At 36.7% G+C, this 26107-nt stretch overlaps 3 protein-coding genes across 7 annotated transcripts in view; 2 read left to right on the forward strand and 1 right to left on the reverse strand.

The window, feature by feature from the left end:
- LOC127976411 (tetratricopeptide repeat protein 7B) overlaps window positions 1–10401 on the reverse strand; it is a 33842-nt gene extending 23441 nt beyond the window's left edge. For 3 of the 4 annotated variants that reach the window (XM_052580809.1, XM_052580808.1, XM_052580807.1), the window contains exons 1-5: window positions 10217–10401; window positions 8801–8955; window positions 7266–7434; window positions 3150–3283; window positions 2315–2436 (exon numbers count right to left, since the gene is read on the reverse strand). In XM_052580809.1, coding sequence (XP_052436769.1) covers window positions 2315–2436; window positions 3150–3283; window positions 7266–7434; window positions 8801–8955; window positions 10217–10337 — 701 coding nt within the window. In that variant the 5' untranslated portion in view covers window positions 10338–10401. The remainder of the gene's footprint in view (window positions 1–2314; window positions 2437–3149; window positions 3284–7265; window positions 7435–8800; window positions 8956–10216) is intronic. The other variant, XM_052580810.1, reaches the window with a different exon arrangement.
- A 1853-nt stretch (window positions 10402–12254) lies between these two features.
- Window positions 12255–13576, forward strand: mrpl57 (mitochondrial ribosomal protein L57). Its single transcript, XM_052580813.1, has 2 exons — window positions 12255–12405; window positions 13090–13576. Exon 2 carries the CDS (start codon window positions 13122–13124, stop codon window positions 13431–13433), a length of 312 nt encoding a protein of 103 aa, XP_052436773.1. The 5' UTR covers window positions 12255–12405; window positions 13090–13121; the 3' UTR covers window positions 13434–13576.
- A 615-nt stretch (window positions 13577–14191) lies between these two features.
- fam149b1 (family with sequence similarity 149 member B1) lies at window positions 14192–25483 on the forward strand. 2 transcript variants are annotated; one of them, XM_052581113.1, is made up of 16 exons: window positions 14192–14644; window positions 14925–15044; window positions 15192–15339; window positions 15468–15610; window positions 16042–16155; window positions 16246–16404; window positions 16493–16671; window positions 18267–18409; window positions 19370–19438; window positions 19879–19994; window positions 20769–20993; window positions 21084–21207; window positions 21841–21966; window positions 22075–22156; window positions 22249–22386; window positions 23496–25483. In XM_052581113.1, exons 1-16 carry the CDS (start codon window positions 14598–14600, stop codon window positions 23561–23563), a joined length of 2001 nt encoding a protein of 666 aa, XP_052437073.1. In that variant the 5' UTR covers window positions 14192–14597; the 3' UTR covers window positions 23564–25483. The 2 variants fall into 2 exon arrangements, with proteins under 2 accessions (XP_052437073.1, XP_052437074.1); XM_052581114.1 differs by lacking the exon at window positions 19370–19438.
- Window positions 25484–26107: the final 624 nt, after the last annotated feature.

Raw genomic sequence — 26107 nt, forward strand, 5'->3', positions numbered from 1 at the left:
TGTGAATGCAGGGAGAAGCAGTACAGTACGTGTTGAGAGAGACAGAAGTGTCGAAACTGGGATGAGAGCGAGCATGACAGAGAGAAACGGAGCTAACAAATAAAACGGTCAATTCAACCACCATCTTTAAAACACTAATAATTAAATAATACAAATCTTTGTAAAATTCGAGCTTGTAAAAATTGACGTGTTTCAGAAGACGGTGCATAGAGGAGCAACAGTAAAGTACATTATGTGGAAAATAATGTGTGTTTTTTTTTACCTTAAACCCCATAAACACATTTCTTTACACCAAATACACAAAATAATGTTCTTTTTAGCACAATTTTTTAGCAAAGCCCTTTAATATCTATTTCATACAGTGTATTATACTGCTTTGATGCCTAAATTCACTTTTTTGTTTTTTGTTGTTTATGGTAATTTGGCTTTTTGTTTTTAGATAAAAATATTGACTTTTGCTATCAGCCATATAAAATAATAGCTGTAATTTTAATACCTTTAATAGTTCAGGCTGAGGACTGAACATGTGTTATTCTGTAGGAAATGCATGTTGTGTCAGGTTTAAAGACATTGCCTTTCAATCATTAATGAACCTAACATAAACATTACCCACAATGCACCAATGCAGTGGTCATATTTCACTCAGATGCATTTCAAGCAGTGACAGAAGCCCCACCTGCATCCATATGGAAGCAGACCACACACTCACTGCACAAATAAATAATGATGGCGAGTATCATACTGGCATGTGTAAGTCCACCACACGTTTTATTCTAGTACTGCAAATCAGGAAAAAGAGCACCTAACCGAACAGAACAGAGATGAAAAATGAATAGGACAGAAGATGGACAACTTGTCTCTTACTTCTTCAACCTTCCAATGTCTTCCTTTTCCCTACTACAACAGACTGATCACTGAATAGACTGCATAGTAGATCGGTTACTCTCTCTACAATCAGAAGGTGCATTTGGCAGAGTCTGCTACAGCTACACTACCGTTCAAAAGTTTGGTTTCAGTAAGATTTTTAAATCTTTTTTAAAAGAAGTACCTTATGTAAAATTGAATGCAGCCTTTATGTTGAGAGCATGCCCAAGATGCTTTAAAGGCTGCTTACATAGGCAGCTAACTATGTTTGGCTTCTGTGTGTGCTGCTACAGTAAAAGCATGGCACTACTCTACATGAAGATAGTGTAGGGATACGTACGAGTTGTCGTCAAACATACGACTCCATGATGCAGAGGCCGTGGTGCAGGGGGAGAGTGTGGCATCAGAACACGCATAAATAACGTGAAACGCACAGACATGCAAATGCTGAGAACTACAGAGGATCAATTAAGCATTTAGGGAAAAAAAGGCACACAGACAGACAGAGAATTAGTGGGCAGACAGAAAGCTCAGCAGATTCCTAGACCACTCACTGAAGCACGTGTCTGAGGGAAAGAGGAGTGATGAGGAAAAAAACAATAGATGTTTGAACAGAGGGAATGAGAAATGAATGGTGTTTCTAAAGGAAGCATGTTTGGGCTGCCAATCATAATTGAGTGTTGTGCTACAGATAGAGCTGAATTGTATATTGAAAATTATATATGCAACATATTTGAGAGGATTTTGCTGGTGATATAAAGCTACACATTTTATTTGACTATTTAATTTAGTCAAATAAAAAGTTAGAGTTTGTTACTAATCTAGTTTGTAAAACCTTGATAAAGTGGGTTTGATTCGTTTGTTTGAATCAATTCAATCAGTCAGCATCAATCATTTATTTCGAAATTGTATTTAAAATAATTTTTTTAATCACTATTCAGAATCATCATTGCCATAACATTACATTTAAATGTTTAGGGTAAGAAAGAGGTTTTTTTTTCATATTTTTGAAAGAATTCTCTATGGATCCATTTCTTTGATCAAAAAATCAGTAGAACCAAAAGTTATCTTAAATTAAACTGTTTTAAAATGTAATTTATTCATGTCACGTCAAAGCTGAATTTTCAGCAGAAATGGTTATTATATGCTGAATTGATAATCAAGAAAAAGTAATAATTCTTGGATGAACAAAAGTTCAAAAGCATTTATTTAAAATATAAATATTTATTTTAATTATAAATGTATTTTGTCACTTGTGATAGATTTAATGCATCCTTGCTGAATACAATTTTTAATTTATGTTCATGACTTTCATTAATCAACTTAAATCTAATTAGCAACAGGGGCTGTTTGTTCTAAATAGATATTGTCAAGACAAATATGGAAATATATATTTTCAGCTATATCACCCAGCCCTAGTTCCTGACAATATAAACACTCAAATACTCACCCATTTTTAAAATGAATAACATGAGCCCTCTGAAGTCCTGTCTCCAGGAAGTAGCCAAGTTCCTGTTCCTGTGTGACCGGACCGGGCTTTGGACTGCGGTTCTGAATGCCAACACTAAGAGCCTGAAGACAGGACACAAGTCAATCAAATATTACTGTCAATCATAACTGAAACAGCCTCAAACTCTTTCCTGGACACTTCCTATTAGTTATTCAGCAAATCCAGACCAAATGTCTTCTAAAGAAACACAGAGTCAGGCTGTTTACTATGTTTACCCGGGGAACACTTTAGAGAGGATGGCGGTTGGGAGAGTATGAGTTTCTAGCATGAAGGTCAAACGTAAAACTTCGGCATCACCTAAAAAATGCAGTGTCAACACTGCAGCAGAACACAAGCTCTGCCGTTCTCCTCTCTCACCATCATTCACTCTCTTTCTCTCTCTCTACGCTCCCTCCCTTCTCCACCACGCTAAATCACAAGCAGTAAATACTGAGCGTTGTGCAGGGGAATAAATCTGGGCACTACGATTCCAACAAAGAGAATTAGTGCTGTGAAAACCATTCAAAGGAAACGGAGACTCATCTTCCTCTGCAAGAAAACAAACTTTGACCTGTAAAAAGCTTTAATTGTGATTTAAAGTTCACAGGTGGGACAGGAAGAGATTAGTCTCACGGATGGCTGGCTCTCTCCAGCAGTAGTGTGCAAATCTCTCCCGCTGCTAAGAAAATCTATGTAGATTTAAAATGTCTATGAGAATGGGAATATGAGAATGGGAATAAAAAATGTGAAAATAGAAGAAGAAGAAAAAATGTAGTGGAAGAATATTTGGAAATACCTTTTCTACCTCCTGAAGATAGAGCAGGGCGATGTCTCCGGACTTCTCATAACAAGTGATTATCTCCTGGTCTCGCTCTGCGTTACGACCGGACAGTGACGGGGATGCCATGGGCACTTTCTCCAGACAGAGACCTATGAACAAACAGCAGAGAGAAGAGATGACTTACACATGCCAAGAGCTAGAAAGGCACACAGAGTTGTCCTAGTGCTCTGCCACATTCAGAAAGATCATTTTAATAAAGCTAATCTGAAGTGTGAACAACGACCTAACTGGTTCCCTTTTAGAGCCATGTGGTATAGCAGTACAATAAAACAACCATCAGGAATTAAGTAAATAATAATAATAAACAAAAAATTACACACACACACACACACACACACACACACACACGCATATATATATATATATATATATGAAGAGTTCAGAAAACTAAAGTCTATAAGTGCCATTTTAAATTAAACATGATTATGTTTAGTTCTTTCACTTTGATGAAAATGAAAAGAATCTATTGAAAATTATTAACAGCACTTAAGAGGTTTGTGCATCATAACGCCTTATCCACACACACACACACACACACACACACATTATTAAGTTTTTAAAAATTGCAAAAATTAAATAAACACAAATTCTATGAATTACAAATGATATTTAATGTATGTGCACGTTGTCCAAATGAACTACAAAACCTCTTTTGTGTTAACTAGAAAAAAATCGACATTAATAAAAAATACAAAACTGAGATTTGAATTACTGAATGGACTGACAGCACTTACATTTCATAAGTCACCCAAAGCTGTTTATTTGTTGCTTGAGGAATCGATTTAGCATTGATGTCCCATATGGCTGCTATCACACCAAAGCCAAAATTCTGTCATCAATCAAACCCTATTTCTTTTAAAATCATAGTTCCATTCATTTCTACTGAGCCACAGTATTCACTTGTGAAACTTTCAGAAGCACAGCACTTCTGTCAACTCTAATTCAAGTGACCAATGAAATACACTATTATGCTTTGATCCTTACTTTGAGGATATTATATTTATTCTTAAAGGGTCAAACTGAACAAGTTACGCTTTGTTCATATAATAAGAGTTTGTTTCCTTTGTTCTGGCCGGACAGAGGAATTAAGATACTGAAATATACATGTGTGAGAAAATCAAAGGCCTCAGACAAACCAGAAAAGCTTTAAATGTTTTAGCACAAGCTGATGTCTGTCGTATCTCTTTGCCTCGTCTGGGTCAGCTGAGAGCCAAGTAATGCGGTAAAGATACAAGAACGGTTCCTTAGACATGTCACACAATCTGTGGCCAATCTCTGTCTACTGGCTTCAGCTTCATCTTAAATCCCTCATAGCATGAGGAAAACAGGCCAGACTCCGCGCTCAGGTGGCTGGTAAACATGATGAGAGCTGTTTGTTTGGCTGCCGTTAGTATTGGGTTCTCCATGCAGATAAAGTTTTCATGACAGAATGGCAATGTGACAGGAAACAGAAACTGTAGCCCTCCTAACTATATTTCAAACTGCTTCAATAATAGATAACGGCTTAAAAACAGATATCACAGGATGAAGAAAACAGTCGGTTACCGAGACACTAAATGATTCTGAAATGAAAACGGAGACGAATAATCTATCACAAGCAAGAAGGTAATGACGAGGCCCTGATTAAAAGTGCCCTGTGAAGTCTCAGTAAGACAGGAGGAGAACGAGAGTGGACTGATTGGCATAATATATTAATGATCGGTTAAAGTAACCTACACTATTGTTTAAAGGTTTGGGTCAGTAAGACTTTTTTTTTTTTTTTTAAAGAATTTATTATAGTTTTGTCTAAAAGAAGACAAAACAGGCATTAAAATAATCTAAAACCACTAACAAATGAGACATTTTTATCTATTAATTTAACCCCGTCAACATCAGTTTTTTCAAAACCAGGATATAGGAGGCAGCCTAATTTAAAATTGTAATTCATGTAAATTAATAAAACCTTAAAATTTCGAGGGCATTTTACAATGAATATACACATACCTTTCATATACACACAGCATTTCGTTAGTCGTGAAAGGTTGTGGGTTCAATCCCCAGGGAGCACATGTTAGGTAAAAAATGTTAGCCTGAATGCAATTTGCTTTGGAAAAAAGCGTCTACTAAATGCATTAATTGAATTGAATTTTATTTTATTTATGCAAGGCCCTAAAATATTTTATAATGTAGAATGATGAGTATAAAAAAAGAGAACTTCAGGAAACCTTACAGAACCCAGAAGTGGCCTAAGATTAAAATAAGTTTTGAACGTACAAACATTGTTACGGATAATGAAGAGTCTTGGACTTGAAACAGTGGAGAACCACGCTCATATGGGCACAGAAATGACACACTCTAGCTTTATGGAAAAGTTCAATTCCGTGACAAAGTAAGGCATAGGGATTTTCTAAGGTCTTATTGTTCCACACCAATCCCCAAAGAGAAAAATGGGGTAAAAAACTGAGAGAGAGTGACAGAGAGAGAGTGTACATGCTGTAAATCCCTTTACCTTATATAGACTTGCTACACTGGAGCCCTAAACTTAATCTTAGAAGGTCTGAAAAAGCCACATTCACTTCTGTCTGGATACAGATAACATATTCATCACAAATCTGTTCCTCTCGACTGCTGCATCCCCCTAAACACACACATGTACCTCGACTTACAGGTTTAAAAGCCCGTTATACTAGCCAGCTCTAAGACAAGCCCCATTACAGTGACCGGGCTCTTTAATGACCTGCATAATGGCTGCAGTAAATCTGACGCCTCAGGACAGCCAGAGGGAGGCAAGAGGGAGATTTTGTATAATTTAGGACGAGAGTTTAATATACACAGGAGACGAGGCAGTATGCGCCAGTGAGATGACACACACACGTGTGTTTGTCTGTGGTATCTAGAGCGTGATGGATGTTTGGGGTCGAGGGAGGAAGCTGCCCCCCGTAGAAGTAGTTGTCAGTCACAGAAATGCTATGAGGTGATTGGATGAGACAGGCTCTGTGCCACCCTGCAGTTTTTCCCCAGAGCCCCACAGTACCGCCGATCTGTCAGAAGTCTGATCAAAGACCTCACGCTGCGGTCCTGGCAAACACATTCACTGTGCTCGGAATTAAAAGTGTGTGTGTTCAGAGCAGAGGATTTAGTAGCAAACACTTTTCTCTGCAGAGCATCACATACAGTATTACAGCAATGCTGCCTCCCAAAGGACAAAATATGAACTGCATGGATCCGGGAAGCATCGCTGCACTGTTTTGACCAGGTGAGCATAAAAAAATAACTGTTAATATAATTAAAGATGATATACACCACCCAAAGACATCTGAGGTTGGCAAGATTTATACAATGTTTTTGAAAGAAGTGTCTCATACTCAACTAGGTCTCATTTACAGTACATGATCAAACACACACACACACACACACACACACACACACACAAATAAATAAAATAAAATGATACTAAATTTTTCCTTTTTTCAATAAATTCCATTTTAATTTATCTCTAAACTGATTCCTGTTATGACAAAACTGAATTTTCAGCAGCCATTACTCCAGTCTTCAGTGTCACATGGTCCTTTAGAAATTATTCTATAATCTGGATTATAGAATTATTCTAAATTTTGGAAACAGTGATACAATTGTTTTAGTATTCTTTGATGAATGGAAAGTAAACAAAAACACGATTTCTATTTTTTTTTTTTTTACTCTCACTTCTCATCAACTGAATGCATCATTGCTAAGTAAGAGCATTAATTTCATGATTTTTTTTTAAAGTAAAGTAATGTATAGAATTTATACTGCATGAAAAGTAAAATCCCAGTGGTTAAAAAAACACTTCAAATTGCTGTATAAAATATTGAATATTATCCTACTGCTGTGATTTTGTTGCATTGCGCAGCATTTTGCTTGCAGTAAGGACACAAATTTGTACTTGATTGCAGAAACATGATGTTTGGGTTCTAGTTATGCAAAAGCAAGTTACACAGTTTCACAGCGCACACATAAACAGTGTACCTGCAACAGCAAGCTCGGGTTTGTGCTTTCACAAAGACAGCAATTCTGTTATGTCATTTCTGAGCTACTACGTTGATTATTTACCTTTGGTGGCGTAGGCCTCAGCGATCATGGACAGTCTGTACACCGGAGCTCCTACCAGCTGCATCTCATCCAGATTCACACGACTGTACAGATTCAGTGCTTCCCTGTAATCAGCCTCCACATAACAAAGCTTAGCCATGATCAGACTGGCCTCCTGCATGTATTCAGACTGGGAGAGAAAGAGAAGACACACACCGCCACACTAAAGCATACTACATTAAATCAAATATAGCACCACAATTTAATTTTAATTAAATACATGTGTAAAATACAGATAAACACCAATGACACTAGAAAGGCTCCAACCATGACTGGTTTAAAATACTATTTTAGATTTACTTAGCACTGAATTATCAATAATCATAAGCTTTTCATTCCACTACTAATCTGGTTGTCATTCACTCACAAAACTTGGTATTGCGGTATTGCTAAAATTGTTGGATATAATAAATTGCTTTTGGTTTTTCTCATTGAAAAATATTTTAATAAAAGTCTGATAAATTATTACATTTAAATCTGGATGTTGAGATATTATTCCAGACTTAGGGGCCATTTTCACCGAATGTGTTTTTGCAGTCATTTGCACTGCTTTTCCACTGCTGTAAACATACAGTAGACAGATGTGTTTGACAGCTGTGCTTACGTTCAAGTCTTTTGCAGGATCTTGTGCATGACACAGTGTTCTTAAAGTAAGTTCAACTTAAAAATTCAATTAAAAAAAAGCATCTCTACACCTTGCATTTTTCCCCATTCCGCTTACATGCATCTTGCACAAAAATGCATACTGTTTCAACCCTTAGAATTACTTTACACTAATCATTAATAATTTACTAAGCAATTTTTTTAATATATATTTTCTTTCATTTTGACGATGGATCAGATACATTTTAGTATCATTAAAATACTAATATAATTTTGTGCCTGTATTTATTATGTATATATATATATATATAGAAACACATTAACTTAAATATTAAAGATAAATATATTATGTTAATATATTAAATATATTTATATATAATATAAATAAAATATAAACACATGTAAATATTTTCTAAATATATATTGTTTATGTGTTTATATATACATAATAAATGTACACAGTACGTACACACACATATATGTAAACTAAAACGTTTATTTTTTGATGTGATTAATAATTAAACATCACTAGTTTTTACTATTATTTTATTATACTTACAGTCATCATATAATTTTATTAGTTGTTACATTATTATTTATTACTTACAGTTAAATTAGTTTTGTTGTGTCAGTTTTATTAGTTATTTTTTTAATCTATGTATAGTTTTATTAATTTTATTTCAGTTATTTTAGTACATCATGTTAAACTAAATGAACATGAGAAATGTTGCTTAGGGAACTAGCTTAAATATATTTAACATTTGATTTTATCTCAGTTAAACATTTATTTGATTTCAAGAAATATATATTTTTAATGGTTTTAGTTTTCATTTTAGTCCACTGTAACACTGACACAGCAGACAGAAGTGATGATGCAGACAGTCCAGGCTTACCTTCAAGTTTCCCCGATCAAGTGCAGCCGTCAAGTGTTTCCGTACCTCCTGGAGACGTGGCCGGGGCCCGCGGGGACTGGCTCCCTGCTTGATGGGGTTTTCCTTGAGGTACTGCTGGAGTTTGGCCTCCCCCAGCAGAAGCTCCCCGAGATCATCTACAAGAGAAGCAGAGGTTGAACTGGGCACCTGAAATTACTCAAACAAACACACACATAGACAAAAAGCAGATCATACACTAGGATAATTTAATCATGATGACAGTCAGCAAGATCATGCACACATATTCATAATGTACCACTGCAAATGATGGCAATTTTTTTTTATTGGGTGAACTATTTCTATCATCTTTCTCAGCTGACTGAAAAAGAAATCGAGGATCGGCGCCACCTGCATATCTGAACTGTAAAGTCAACACACAAACACTTTTGCAGTGCAGGAGAGAAGTGCTGATTGTGAAAACAGCATTACATAAAGCCCAGATATAATCCAGTGTTGAACCTGAACACATTCTTACTGGTCTTAACACATGCACAGCTCTGAGAACAACCACGTGTGGCTTCATCTGCCTTACACGCACATCTTAAATCTTTCATCATCTTATACGAGGTTAAACAATAATGCTTATTAATATGTAGCTTTTAAGGAACAGGGCAAAATGAAAAGATGTAAACTGCAATTTAATCCGCAACTGTGTTCATTATAGACATTAAATCAACCTTTAGGACAGTCTTTTGTAATTCATAAGCTTTACCCAGTCAAATGCATCATCTCCCAGATGTTCACGAATGATATTAATGTAAAATATTCTTTTTGGGAAATCTTTCTACTTAAAATGTGTTTACAAATTCTGAAAATAAAAATAACAATGCCTAAACACATATAATTTATTAATAAATAGTTATAATATTATTAATTAATAATATTATTAACAGACTTAAGTATAACTTTGTTAATGTTGTATATTACATTTTCAAATATATTTGATTATAAACAATTATTTATTTATTTTTACTGAAAACCACTATATATATATATATATATATATATATATATATATATATATATATATATATATATATATATATATATATGTCGATTTTACATTCACAAATGCCAGTCGTAAGTACTTTAATGTTTTTTTTTTTTCATTTCATGAAGATGAATGGACACAGCTGTATGGACAATCAAGAAGTGTACTGGACAGACGAGCACAATACGTTAACACCAAAAAGGCATTAATATCATTTTTTAGACACCCTGAAAAGAAAAGATCTCTCAATGATTTGTAAACGTGTAGTTAACCGCACAGGAATGAATGTGACACGGATTTTGCCAGCAGGCCTGAGACACACACACACACACACTGTCCGAGCTAACGCGTTAGCCAGGAGTACAGAAGACAGAAATCACACACACCGTTTGAGATGAGTTTGACAGACAGCTGGCGCACGAGTTCGGGTATCTTGTCCCATTGTCCCTCTGATCGACACCGCTCTATTTCAGTCTCTAATCGAGACCCGGACTTTCTGGCTGTCATCTTTCTGCCTCCTCCTGAGTCCTGACCAAAACACGACCGGAGCCGCAGCACAGAAACATCAAAGACCTGGAGAGGAGCACAAAAACATGAACCGGATTACGCTTCCGGGCCGTGGTACTGAACTCTCATTGGACAGATTCCAATCACGTGACTATTATTTTGACTCTCTCTCTCTCTCTTTCTCTCTTTCTTTCTCTCTCTCTATATATCTTTTTTTTGGTCACATGAATATTTGTATTTTTATTTAATTTGTTTTATTTACATTTCAGTTTATATAATTTATTTCTGTTTGGTCCTTCTTGGCCTACAGCAGTCAATATTTCTGAATAACGACATTCAATAATCGTGTCTCTCTGTGCTTGTTACAACCAAATCAATACTTAATTTCCATACTTAGAAATAGGTTGTGTAATGTACAGTCAGATACAGTCATTTTTTGCAGAATAAACACTAGCAAGATTTTTTTTTTCTTTTTTTAAACCGTCTTCATTAAACCATTAAACCTTTCAAATTAGATAAGATTAGATTCAACTTTATTGTCATTGCACATGTAATGTACAAGGCAACGGGATGCAGTTAGCATCTAACCAGAAGTTCAATAAACAGTAAGTTAAGGATATACAGTGTTTATAATATGTTACAAATGAGCAATAAATATACAGATAAGGCAGTATTATGGACATAATTTACAGATTTTAAAATGCTCTAAAAATGATATACAGATAAGTGTACTATGAACATATTATATAGATTATGTAATAAGTGTATGTACACTATAAGCAGAAACTATGAACATTTGAACATCATTTGCACTAGTGCAATGGGCATTAAAAAAGTGCATTGAAAAATATCCCAGTGGCAAATGGATCATTCAGTTGTCTCGATGAACAGAAAGTAGTGTAAATAATAACAAGTGTAACCGAATTTAGTTTTTTTTTTTTTTTGATGAGTGATGAGGAGGGGTGAGGAGTGTGTGTGGGGGTTGGGGGGGGGGGGGGGGTTAAATTCAGTAAGTTGACAGCTGTGAGGAAAGGACTGTCAGCAACTGAGCAGTTCCCATACCAGACTGGGATACAACTTGTCAGGATGTTCTCGATCACACACCGGTAGAAGTTCACCAGGATGGCTGAAGACAACTGGTTCTTCTTCAGTGTCCACACAGCCCTGTGGTACTCCGATGTTGAGTGTGATGGAGGTGGAGCAGGTGTGGTCTGACCTAACATGCTGACCTCTGTTGATCAGAAAGACCATAATCCAGTTGCAGAGGGAAGTGTTAATGTCCAGGTCTCCAAGTTTTGAGTTCAGCTTGAAGGGAATGACAGTGTTAAATGCTGAGCTGGAGTCAACAAACAGCATCTGATTATATGGGCCCATGCCTGAGGGAACCTTTTACTCAACAGACAGATTGGTAATTGGTTAAGAAGTATAGTTGTTTAAATATTGTCATACTAACAGGTTGATTGTAATCACTACCTTTCCATCAAAGTTAACTGACATTATTAAGATACATTTGTTCTGACACAGTTTAACTGTGAGCTCTTGTCGTATTTTATTACCATTTTCTAAACTTTAGCAAATAGGCTAAACTGTGATAAAGTGAGAAATGTTGAAGGTGTCTGAATAAATTTTGGTTTTACTGTATATTTATTTATTTATTTTTACATTGAAGACAGTGCTATTTTACATTTGATCATTCACTTTCTGTAGCTGGACACCTACAAATTTGAAAAACCATAAACATTGCAAAAATAGCACAAATAAATAGAACGAACATACAAATTAAACAATTTCATTTAGGGTCGACTGGTACAACCTGCATTGGGCCCCCGCTAACCCCAACTACAGCCCTGGTCGGATATTATAGCTACACACACTGAATTAAACAGATCTGTTCCTCTGGTAATCCTGATTGAATGAAGTTGCCCTCCCAGATTTTTGAAGTTCGTCAGTCAGAGCGCGCTGCACTGCAGCCTCCACTGCTGTAGGTGGCGCTGCGATAATCGCACTTCTGACATTCAGCAGCAGTGTGTCCGAGGCATGCTGGTCGGGGATTTGGACAGAAGATTGTGTAAGTTATTCAATGTCTTAATCATTACTGTTGTAAGAAATTAACTTATTTTCATCTTCATGCTTTTACACTTCTGAGTAAATGTTATTTTCGTCGTTGTTGTACGAACGGTATTGTTTATTACTCGCCTACAGCCTGCATGCAAGTAAATTATGTGATGTAGGAGACATTCAAACGTGCTAAAAGCGTATTTGAAATTTTTAGATAATAAGATGTATACGATATATAATTATTTGTCTTTCCTTGTTTCCATTTAAAATTCCGTTGATTTGAAATCAGTGCCATTTCAAGTCAAGGTCAGATGGTTCGCTAGACTGTAGAGAGTTAAGATATATATATATATATATACATCTATCATATTTACAGATAATATAGCACTTTTTAATCGATTAAAGACTAGATGTATTGTTTACCAGTTTAAAGACGTGATAATAATGAAGTTCAATCATATCTATTGTTTCTTATGAACTCAAACTCAAAATTCTGGCTGAATAGCCCCAAAAACTGAGCGTTTACTGTACAGTCTTGTATTGTTTACATGAGTATGTCATTTTAAATGCAATTTAACAAAACAAAATTGTTTTAATTAATAATTATTTTTTATCAATAATTTATTATTTTCTCATATTTTCCTCAATTTCTGATGTGAGATTTGTAGCTGAACTTCTTTGTGATTTATTTCAGATTCACTTTTGTAACCCGTCGCTGACTGCAGGATGTTCTTGACTTTGGCGCTTTTGCGGAAGGGAATCCCAGGAAAGCAGTGGATTGGGAAGCACCGTCGACCACGGGTTGTCACTTGGCAGATGAAACGCAATGTTATTAACCGCCTGGAACAGGAAGCAGAGAATGAATACTGGATCAGCCGGCCATTCATGACGCAGGAACAGGAGCAAGGCCATGCAGCACAGAGGCGCGAGTGGATGTGGCAACAAATCAAAGCTACACGACAAGCCAAGTTTCCTGAACACAAATACATTGCAGACCAACTAAACCACCTGAAAATCACCAAGACCTGGCCCATCTAATCAGAACATCAAAGACTGTTGCATCTCAGAGTTTGGAAAAAGGAAATCGATGAAAACCTAGGACTCTTTGTGTTTGATTTGATATTTTCTGCATCATACATTATGTGATTTGTGCTGTGTTTATAAATTACTTCTGATGATCACATTCGACTCTTCTTCTTTTTTAATTCGTAATGTAGTATTAACTGCAAATTTTATTTTAATATGGTAAATTAAAATCCAAGTCAATTCCAAACAAATCTGTCTGTCAAAAGTAACAGAACGAAGGGAAAAAAAATCTGGGTGAATAAACTGGTCACTCTTTTGATTAGATATTTTCAATAAATCTGATTTCTTATACAATTCATTCATAAATCAGAAAAAAAACTCTCATAAACATGCCACATATTAAAACATTAATGTGTATAAATAAATATTACTAAATATAACCATATTACTAAATATAACCATATTACTAAATAATGGCTGAGTTGTACTGACAAATTTTATGATACTTTTATGATGATATTGCTTTCATTTTGAAGTGTAAAAGATATAATTTAATTATAATTTACACACACACACACACACACATATATATAGAGAGAGAGAGAGACTAATATATACTGACCTGTTAAGCACAAATAACTATTCTAATGTGTACTCTTATAATTACGCAATAATATGATATAATATTATAACATAATACTCCCATGCACTAGAGGGCAGTGTACATGTCATGATGGCAAAAACGTTCAAAACTGCATTTCCCACAAATCAGTGGGCGCGACTACCTTGGTCTCCATGACAGTCTTGCAATTGTTGTTCAGTAGATAATCATGGATGGATGAAGAATACAACTGGCTTCCTCGCCATTAAATCTTTACTAATAAATCAGTCGACGATACGGTGGGATAACCGGATTTTCTTTTATGTTCGCGGACTCTTTACTCTCCTCCAGCCCACACAGGGTTTGATAGATCAGGTTCGGCCCAGCTCAGTGCTGGACACTACACCTTTCTCCTCCCAGCACAGCTGTGATCCAGTGTGTGTGGGTCTGACTGTTTGTGAAGCATGAGAGAGCAGCGGTGGTGCAGCGGGCCGGTCCGGACACAGGAGGCTCGGCCGCTCGGGGTCGGATCACAGGCTTGATGGAGGAGATGCGTCTGTAACCGCTTCAGGAGGATGATTTCCCGCTACAGCCGCCGGCCTGTATCTCACAGCCTGGAGATGTGCGTGTAAATCACACAGACACCATCTCAAGTTTCCTACTTAGACTGCATCATAGCAACCATCATAGATAGAGGGATAGATAGTCAGGTTATCAATCCAGTTAATTGGTAACTAGATAAATAATCAAATAGAAAAATTGCTGAATTGATCCATAGATAGATAGATAAATAAATAGATAGATAGGAGGACATATCTATTGATAGATTGACTGATCGATCAGTATATAGATTTTAGAAGTAGTAAATGCTCTTATTCTTCTCTCTCGGCTGGTTTTGGTAGTCGTGGTTTGTCCCGCAGCTGTCTGGACCAGCATCCTCTCCCAGAGGAGGCAGATGATGGTACTGTGCATCCTTCCAGACTCCTGCACAATCTACAGGAGGACATGTCCTCATTCAGCAGGTGAGTGACAGGAACAATGTGTGCCTGAATAGGTTTGTATTAAAGGGACAGGCTTTCATCGCTGTAGTATATCGTGTGAATTGTCACATAATATTCGCTCTTTCCATTCTGACGTTTGGATTCATGAAATAATCTCTCTCTTCCTAGGTCTGAGGAGTCCTCTGCGTCATCCGTCAGATCCGGATGTCAGACACTCAGCACAGATGACACAGCTCAGTCTTGGTCTGGTATCCATAGTTACACGGGAACTGGCATCTCTACAGAACACAGCTCTGTCTTCTCGTGGGGCTACGATGTGAGTGAAGACTTGAGGTCTAAGGGGCCGTTCACACAGGATGCTTTCTTGTTATTAACTTTACACAGCGCGTTCAAAATGGGCTGCTGACAAGTTCAAATTCCTTCCTTTCTTTCTTTTCCCTGTAGGAATTTGATAAAGCTGCCTCCAGGCAGGTCCAACAGATGTTTGAAGAGATTGAAGAACTGTTGTATGAGAGGAAGTGTGAAACACAGCTCAAAGGCCTGCAGGAAGAGTGTCAAGACTGGGCTTCGCGATTCCCTCATCTACGGTACGCACTCGCACACATAGACACACTCAGATCTCTGAACATCAGTGACGCCTTCGTAATCTCTGGTTAATTCTAACATTGAAATCAGGATCAGGCATGAAATAGTCTCTTCACAATCTGAATTGAATTTAACAAATACCATATTTTCCGAACTATACGTCACACTTTTTTTCATAGTTTGGCTGGTCCTGCGACTTATAGTCAGGTGCGACTTATTTATCAAAATTAATTTGACATGAACCAAGAGAAAAAATTATTTTGCATGCTAGAATTTCTAGAATTAGCACCCAAAAGCAATATTGGATTTCATTCAGCAAAAACAAAGAAGATTGGTGAATGTTTGATGAAATAACTGTGATTATACGTTTAACTTTTATCATGCAGCCCAGTCTCTGGATATTAAACCTGTTTGGGGCATTTGTGTGTGACAGGATCCTCGGAACACAGCTGGTGTGTCCCACAGATGAAGGATTCCAGTGGTACGCCACACCCGCTCATGCGCCCATGCCCTCCAGTGGTGGCCAGAGCAATGAGAAAACTAATGAGTGAGTCATCCGGGGGATGTAGATGTGTGTGTATGAAATCATTAGTGCTCTATAAAGCCTATTTTTCATGCCACTGTGTGTGTGTGGCAGGTTGTATGTGCAGGGTCGGAGGGCAGTTTTGTGTCAGCCCACTTTGGAGGTGACCCAACCTCATGCCATGCCCAGTAGTAACAATGGAGATGAGTTGCCCAGGGTTATTGAGGCCGAGGGGCTGATAGAAGAGTATCTTGCCTTCGATTGCAGGGATCTGTGAGTTTGTTTGCGTGTGACAAATAGGTTTGCTATTAAAAAAATTGTCTGAGATTTTTGTAGATGAATGATATGTGTGTTTATCTAGGGATGAGGAATGGGAACGTGAGTATGTGAACAGACGGCGGAGGCGCTGGCTGCCCCCTGTCTCGCCCTATCGGTGTCGTCGGGAGGCGGCGCTTGATCTGCTGTTTGATGACGTGTGGTGTGAGCTCATTGGCTGGATAGAGGAGCTTGTACGCAGGCATTGGGAGGGTTTTGTGTCAGGTAGGATGAATTTTCAAATACTTATAAATGTGTTTAGCAAATTGGGAACTGGAATGCATAATTACATGCAAGTAGCATACCCTAACCGTATATAGAAAGTACATGTAGTTAATTATTATTACTCGGTACTTAAATATATTTTTACACTGTAATAAGGACACCTTAAAATAAAGTATAACCAAGATTTTACCAAGATATTGTAATTTCTTTTTGTATGTTTTGTCAGGATTCTTAGATGAATAGAAAGTTCAAAAGAACAGCTTCTATTTGAAGCTTTTTGATTGTAATACTGTAAAAGTCTTTATTATGACTTTTGGTCAGTTGGTCAATTAAATGGATCAATATTTTAAAAAAGTATATATACTGACCCCAAAATTTTTGAATGTAGGTATGTTTAGCAACATTGAAATAATATGAATGCAGATTTTAATCTGGTTACGGCAGTGAGGTTAATGCAGGGTTAATGCATTTACATTATGCTTACATAATCCAATAATATTAATTCACATTATTATTATGATGCATTTGTCATTGAAAAAAAAAAATATTGGTACAGAAACCAAAATAATATATATGTTAGATGGCTTAGTTCATTTAGCAATAGATATTTCCTTCAGTCATTTTCACTCTAATTTATGCACATTAAAATGGATTATACAGGTTTTTGTTACTTTCAATGTACCATAGAGCAAAAAAAAAAGAACATCATCTTAAATTTAATAACATTAGAGTTGCCCCATTGCAGTGGCTCAGTACTGTAATCACAAGACGTTCTGCTGTAATAATGCGGTGAACCACTCGTTATATATAAATCTTCAAAATAAAAACTGTGATGAACCTGTTTTCAGAAATATAATTTACGTTTTTTTCGTCTGAAATGTGCAGTGAAAGGGATATTTGCTCTCTTCAAGGTTGAGCAACTGTGCTGTTGTGCGCTCAATCCACTCAGTGTGCTTTATTATCAGCTCGCACACATCAGATATTCAGGCGTGAATATTAAATGTTTAACATTATATGAATACAAATACCTTGTAGACATCAGTTGTCAGTGATTCATTTTCTGAATACGGTACTGTTCACTTCACATGTTATGTAGTATTGGAGCGCAGTATCTAGCCCGGTGAATCGCCACTACATTGTATGAAAAATTGTCATTTTAATTAGACAGCTCGCTAAATCATTTAAAGGGATAGCTCACCCAAAAATAAAAATTCTGTCATTAATTACTCACCCTCATGTCGTTCCAAACCCGTAAGACCTTCATTCATCTTCAGAACACAAATGAAGATATATTTGATGATTCTGAGAGCTCTCTGACCCTCCCATAGACAGCAAGGGAACTACCGCGATCAAGGTCCAGATACGTTGCCATGTGACATCAGTGGTTCAACTAAAATTTTACCAAGCTACAGGAATACTTTTTGTGGGCAACGTTTCATTTTTGTTCCCTGAAGTCCTGGGCAGTGATAAGAGAAATATAAATTTAAGGAGCAATTATTTCTGAAAGCAGCGTGTTGTGTTTGGCCGTATCAGGGATTTCAGAGAGCCATATCAGGGTGAAGAATAATCTCTCTGTAAACTTCTCTGTCCATCAGATGATGAGAAGAATACTGTGGCCCTCAGCCCTGCCTGCCCTAATACCCAGAATCCTTTTCTGCTGCTGTCCAATGTCTCAACAGTGCTTCCTCCGCTGTCACAGACCAGATCACAACAGCTCACAGCCAGCTTGCAGGCTCAGGTTAGTCAAATGCTTGTAGAACAGAAGGGTTCCTACTTTTCCTTCTGCGACAGATGGACAATTGATGGACAGATCGACATTGGTTTCATCTGAAATTCCAGCTCACTGATTACAGATATCTGTAACCCTCCCATCCCCTGCCATCTGCTTGATGATATACTCCAAAATATTTAATTGACAGTATTCCCACGATCTTGGAAAAGTCATTGAGAATCTAAACTAATCTTGACATGTCTGTGGTGAATGGGTAGTTGACATGTAAAGCTTGAGGGAAGTTGCAGTACTGCATCCAAAACTGTTTGACGTTTTATACAATGCATGCAATATTAATTGTGATAACTTGGAATTTGTGTAATTGTAAAAATTAATTTGCCACGCAACAGTACAATTTAAAATCAAGTCATAAAGGGGAAAAATGAATTATGAAAATTAATTCATAATTTCAAAATTACGAAATAACCAAAAGAAACTGCACACGTAATGTCTCTTATGCATTAATAAAATTCTAATTAATAAGTAAACAAAACATGGAAATGTTTTGCATTAAATACTGCCCCAAAAATGTATCTTTTGCTCTAAAATATTAAATTGGCTAGAAATCACATTATAGTTGTAAAATTATTATGCAAAACACTTTATTTAATGAAATTGTCTGAAGCTGTGGGATTTCTGTATATATGCTTAGTCACTGTGGAGAGATCTTCACTGTGTTGTGTGTGTCTTTACACACGTTCATCCTCAAAAATACACACTAATTGCTGTATTTCGCTACTGTCAGCATTGGTCTTTCCAGCTTTTTGCCCAGGCTTTTGATTCATTAACTTTTTACCTCCTTTTTTCTGTCTTCTCCTCTGTCCCTGTTTCTGCCTTTCTGTCCAATCATCCATCTGTCACCTGTATTCTTCCTTCCTCTTTCTATACCTCTCTATATCTATCCCTTCCCTTCATTTTTTTCCAAAGAGCTCAAAGTCATGGGGTTCAAAGCACAAGTCAAGACGGAAATCCAAAAAGCAGAGAAAGTCATCGACAGTATGTAACTTTACCCTGATAACAACACTTAAATAGTGAGGGCGAGCATCTGTGGACCAGTTTCTCTCTCTTTCTCCTAAACTTCAACACTCATCTTAGTTTTTTTTCATACACTCGCTGGTCACTTTTTTAACATCCATTTAAACTGCCTGACTTTACTTTAAGCTTGCTTTCATTTTTTTTTATTTTTTGGAGGTGTTTATAATGCTTGTTCTGTTTGTTTAGTTTTTTTTTTTTTTACCAGTGTCTTTCTGTCTGTTTTACACATCATTGCATGCTGTACAGATGATGGATGTCAGATGCTGTGAATGCCATCTCCTGTTTTTTTTTTTTTAAATCACTGAGATATACAGACTTGTGCATTAAATGACAATAAAATGAAAACATGAATTGGCTTAACTTTTTCTCTTTCCTGCTTCTCTCTGTCTCTGTTTACACAGACCAGTCGAGTACCTGTAGGTCCAACGGTTGCTCATCACAATCTCAATGACCTCATCATGATACATGGCATTCCACTGCAGCAGAGGAACCTGGGAACACTGGACCGAATAGCTCAGTATGAACATTGCAGAAGAAATAAACACAACCTTTACAAATTTGACTGTGTATATTTAGCACTGTAGTTTAGTTTTCTGAATTTGCAGAAATTGGTCCAAACTAGAGTTCAGCTGATGTAGTATTTTACAAGTACATTTAACGAGGTATACTCTTATACTCACCAAAGCTGCATTTCTTTGAACAAAATACATATTTTTTAAATATTTGATTTAAAAACAGGAATGCAATAATATTAGAGGTTGACCAATAGTGGATTTTAGGACAACCTGAAGCATCGTACTTTTTTTCATAGTTTGGCTGGTCCTGCAACTTATAGTCAGGTGCAACTTATTTATAAAAATTAATTTAAAATGAACCAAGAGAAAACATTACCGTCTAAAGCCGCAAGAGGGCGCTCTATGCTGCTCAGTGCTCCTGTAGTCTACACTGAAAACATAGAGCGCCCTCTCATGGCTGTAGATGGTAATGTTTTCTCTTGGTTCTTGGGTCTAAATAAATGCGACTTATAGTCCAGTGCAACTTACATATGTTTTTTTCCTCGTCATGACCTATTTTTGTACTGATGCGACTTATACTTAGGTGCGACTTATAGTATGAAAAATGTGTTGTCTTTGTGTTGTTTTACAGTACTTAGTCTTTTTATTCAGACCACAGACTCTGGCAGAACATCAATTCTTTTTACATGCTGCCATAGATTGCTTTGCATCTCCATGACTTTTTTAAATGAATCGCACATCTTTCAATAATCCTATATTTATTTTTCTGACCATAGGGACTCAGAGGAGAAAGTGTCTCATCGTCCCGGCTCCAGTGTCATTCCTACAAGTAAACCTCGGCCCCGTCGTGCACTGGAACAAAGCACCTCCTCTTTGACCCGCCCCCCTCAGTCTGCACGGCGACGGAACCCACCCCCTCGAACTCTAATGCCATTGTCGTCCAGTGTAACACAGCCCATCACAACTGGCTCCATGGAAGAGGTGGTTAGAGGCACAAGATTGTAAGAGCACCATTCGTTTCAAGTCCTGTATTCTTTGTTTTCTGAAAAGAGGTTCTTTCTTGCAATAGCGTGTGTCCGTGTGTGTTTTAGGACGACCGCCAGTGATCGCTTGGCCTCACCTCCAATGCCTCTCAGTAGAAACACACTCCTCCCTCCCATTGCCACAGGAGACACAGACCACACTTACTCTGGACAGCACTCACGGCCTGTGCAGGTGCTTTTAACACACAACCAGACATTATTCTGTTTAGTAGTTTCATGTGATAGCTAATCAGTATTTTTAGTTTTTAATTAATTGTACAATTCTAAATTGCTAATGTGTATTTCTACTAAAAAGTATTTTGTTTAGAAGTAAAATGTTAAAAAGTAAAATGATTTTCTTGTTTTTGAAAGAACTCTCTTATCAATAATTCATTTATTTAAAAAAACAGTAAAAACTATGAAATGTGAAATATTATTACATTTTAAATGAACTGTATGAATATATTTAAAATGTAATTTATTCCTGTAGTGGCAAAAGCTATATTCAGCACGCATTACTCCAGTCTTAAGTGTCACATGATCATTCAGAAATCATTGTAATATGCTGATTATCCATGTTAAAAACAGCTGTGCTACTTTGATATTTATGTATGTGTGAGTGCACAGGTGTATTTTTTTAATCTATGTATAATAATACATTTAACATATTTATATTGTATGAGTAATGAGAATATGAATTAAATGAAATTTTAATATAAATGTAACTATTATTTTATCAGTTAATGTTTATTTTATTTCAAATAACAAAATAGTTAATTTTTATGGTTTTAGTGTTTTTTAACGATGATAACTCACATGTTTGTAGAAGCAAAGAGGTTCGTCGAGTCGTGCGCACAGTGCAGTGACCGACGAGGGTGTCAGTCTGCAGCCCAGAGACAAACTGCACCTGCTGGATGTGTTTTCCAGACCAAACACCACACACACCTTTAGGGTGAATCTCTCTCCCGCTCATGTTTATACATTACATAAACCTCATCCTGACTCTCATCATTTGTTTTGATTTATTTGTGTACTGATCATGGCAAAACGATCTTTGCAGTCAGACACCCCTTATCGCCGTTCATTCACTGGAATAGACAGCATGGGTCAGGGACGACCTGGCAGAGCGTCTGTTGGTGTAGGTGGGTGCATACAAACACACATCGGACCTATAGATGAACATTATAATTCTATAAATTGCCCCATTGACTCCTACTTGGGTGTGTGAGTGCAGATTCTCTGGGAATTGGTGTGACTGGAATCAGTTTGGGCATCAGCAGCTCCTCCTTCATAGACTCATTTTCCCATCATCCCCTTGGCCACTTCCCCATTGAGCATGAGGGGGAGCCAGATGCAAAAGCTCCGCCCCCAGGTCAGTGAGAATCCGTTTTATCCGCTTTATTGCTTGATTTATTTTAAGGTAAAGAAAAACATAATAGTATTTTGTTATTAGAAACTGTGGGAGATTTGTATTTGTTGAAGGAAACACTAGCAGTAGTTTTTGTTCTATGTAAACATTGTGAATGTGGTTATTAATAGTTAAATCATATCAATGACAATTAAATGTCTGCTTATTATTTTTGTGGGAACTGATTTTTTTTTTTTTTTTCAGTCTCCTTGATTTAACAGAACGTTCAAAAGAACAGCATTTATTTAAAACAGGAGCATCTTGTAAGAATGTTACAGTGTTTGCTGTAACTTTTGATCAGTTTAATGCATCCTTGCTAAATAAAAGTATTCATACTGGCCCCAATAAAAACCATACTGACCCTAAACTTTTGAACGATAATGTAAATGCAAGAAAGCAGCCAAATAACAACGTAGCATGCTAATGCTGTCAGTTAGATTTTTAATTATGAATATTTATGAAAACTAATTAGCACAACAGATCTTGAAATCAAGTTTGTTTTAGTAGAATTAATTGCATAAAAATGTGGAAAAGTAAAAAATATAGTATAATATGAATATCAGAAGCTTTGCATGCAATGTAATAAGATTTATATGCTTGGGCTCCTCAAATGTGCCCTTTCTTAGTACTTTATATTTATGAATATTACATATTTTTTTTACTTTAAGAATAATGATGAAAGAAAGATATGTAGAAAGGAAGTCATTTATTATTCTGATTTATTAGCAATTTATTATTTAACGTCTATGATTAATCATTAAGTACCATGCTCTAACTAAAATGAGTGCTAAAAGTCTAAACTTTTTCTTAAGATGAAACTTCCTAAACCTTACACCGATCTCACAGGAAATATTCCCTACAGACGTGTGCAGTACATTTGCACTACAAATACCTGTCCCTGAGTTTGCATTTAGAAACTCATCTTGAAAATATAAGATACTGACATGACTGGATTTAGCATAAAATGTAAAACACATTTGGTGAGAAAGCAACCACAAAGAATATAAAATGACCTTTAAATGCATGAACCTAGTGTTCACACTTTGTCTCTCTCTCTATCACTACACACCTAGTGTCTGTTCCAGCACGTTCCCACAACAGAGGCGGTTCGACGGCACGCAGTAGCAGACCAGGGCTTTAACACACACACACACTCACACACACACACACACACAATCTCCATCACCTTGAACCAAACTCACCTCAGCACTGACGCGACCTTTCTTCAGTACTGACAGATGCTTTATACGTCTGCTGGACTTTTTTTTTGTATGACACGCCGTTTGGGGAGTGGACTTTATTTATGACCACTGTTGTTATTATTAGTAATATTGTTATTCATGTTGCTGTTTTGAAATTTTTCTAAAACCCTATTTTTGTATATTGGACTATTCAGCTTCATACAGCTGCCAAATACATCTGTAGATGTACTGTACTGTACATGCTGTACTGTATGGAGTAACTACTTTTGGTTTTCCCTAAAGATGGCTCTATGAAGCCATGAAGATGGTTTCTATGCAGGTTCATTCAAGCAGGGTCTTTTAAATTGCCTGAATGTTGCTGCATCGGAGTGCTCAGGACCCTGTTGGATCGTGGAGCCTGCTATAGAATATTATAATATCTATATCCTAGATGGATGTTCCATTGTGATGCAATTCCAATAATCTCATCCACTATCATGGACAATAGGTGTGTAAGAATGCTTTTAATTAAGATTGTGAAGAGTCCAACGGGATGTTACCCTTTGTCTCATGATTCCGTGATCATGTGATGTTCAAGAACATTATAACATTCAAACTGACTCTAAGGTCTTAATCAGTGTAGAACCACTTTGAGCCTGTTTTTCAGAGGGAAACACTAATACACTGAAATTCTGGAAGCACACCTGCAATACGAGAGCGGGCCGGTACAATAGTACAGCCTGCATAATGACGGATGAAAAGAGGATTTAAAGTTTCAGGTTTCTTATTTAAAAACCATTTGTTATTCAGAAAATAAGCCTTTGAGTCCCGTGAGCCATACAGGACTTGGCGAGCGACGGACAGGATGGTGTTTATTAATTATTACGTGTATAAATAGAAACGCACACAAAGACTGCTGAGTTCAGGGTTTGTTCAAATAAGCGTACTGTAAAAAATCTTCTCTCTTTTTGTCAGCTTATAGTGGATTTAACAGGAATATTATAGGGAAATCTTTCATTTAGCGTTTTAAATGGCCATTTGGTTCTTTTGGTGCCAGGAAATCCTTAAATATTTAACACTGAGTGGTAAAGCACATTTTTGACGTACCGTTTTACTGGCAGAAATTGAATGTGGCTCTTACAGGTTTATAATGTTTGTGTGGCAGCTTCACTGTAACAGCATTTATGGAAATCGTACCGACTCTAACTGAACATTTGTATTTCTCGATTTGATTAACGTGTTCTCAGTGAGTATTGCTTTTAATCAACTTTTTTTTTTTATATCTGGAGAGTAACTAAGTTCTAAGCATGTATTATGAGTGTACAGGCCATCATAATGTTTGATGATCAGAGAGATGGATTCCTCTAGAGCCATACAGGAGGGATGTCACAGGAAGACGTCTCTTCATACCCCAGCCTAACGCCTCCGCCTCTAAGACAGATCCAGCTATTCTTCACTCAGCTCGGCAAGGACAATCTAGAGTTGCAGAAGTTGTAGCCATATTTGACTTCTAGAGTTTCTTTGTCATTTGACAGAGATTTCTAGAGTTCCAGTAGACATTCTGCTGTCTGACAACAGAGTTTCATTGCTGCTGATTTCATTGCAGCCATGGCACCTGGATCAACAGACCACGCTGGTCTTTTAAACACGGATGCAGATCTTGTGCAAGCGGATGTGTTTGGTGTTTGGTTTATCTGCTCTAGGTCTGGTGGAGATGACAATGCTGGATGGGAGTGTGTGTGTGTGTGTGTGTGTGTGTGTGTGGAGGTGACAGCTCTTGGCAGGTGTAGCACTGCTGTATCTAAGATTCCCCCTATATGTTTACCTCTGTAACTTAAATGAGAATGGCAATTGAATAATAAAGCTAATTATTTGAATAATATGGTGTTTTTCTGTTGGTCTTTTTTATGTTACATTTATGTGGTTGTATCTCAGTAACTATACAGCTCTAAATCAGCTTCAGTTTTTTTTTTTTGGAAGTTTGTTTCAAATACCTAGTTCAAAACCGCCTGAAATTAGAATAACATTAGTGATTCTATTATTTACATATTTTCGCTATAGCTGTTGTACAAAAAAGTTAACTTTAAAACCACAATTGCCTATATTATAAATGTAAACAATTAATAAATTATATAAAATAAAAAAACAAGGTTTTGATGATTATTCTGATAATTTTTGGTTTGGCTTATATTTTTGCTAAACAACAGTAAGTTAACAGTGCATTTTTGCAGTTTTGCCCTTTAAAGGTGCTGTAGGGAACTTTTGTAAAAAAAATATTTTTTACATATTTATTAAACCTGTCATTATTTCCTGACAGTAGAATATAAGACAGATAGTCTGTGAAAAAGATCAAGCTCCTCTGGCTCCTCCCAGTGGTCCTATTGCCATTAGCAGGAATACCATCGCTCCCGGTAAAAAACAACCAATCAGAGCTGCGGTCCGTAACTTTGTTTGTGTTTAAAATGTAGAAAAATGTATATAATAAGCGAGTACACCATGAGTCC

This window comes from Carassius gibelio, chromosome B17 (genome assembly GCF_023724105.1).
Source record: "Carassius gibelio isolate Cgi1373 ecotype wild population from Czech Republic chromosome B17, carGib1.2-hapl.c, whole genome shotgun sequence".
In the NCBI taxonomy this organism is placed as follows: Eukaryota; Metazoa; Chordata; class Actinopteri; order Cypriniformes; family Cyprinidae; genus Carassius; species Carassius gibelio.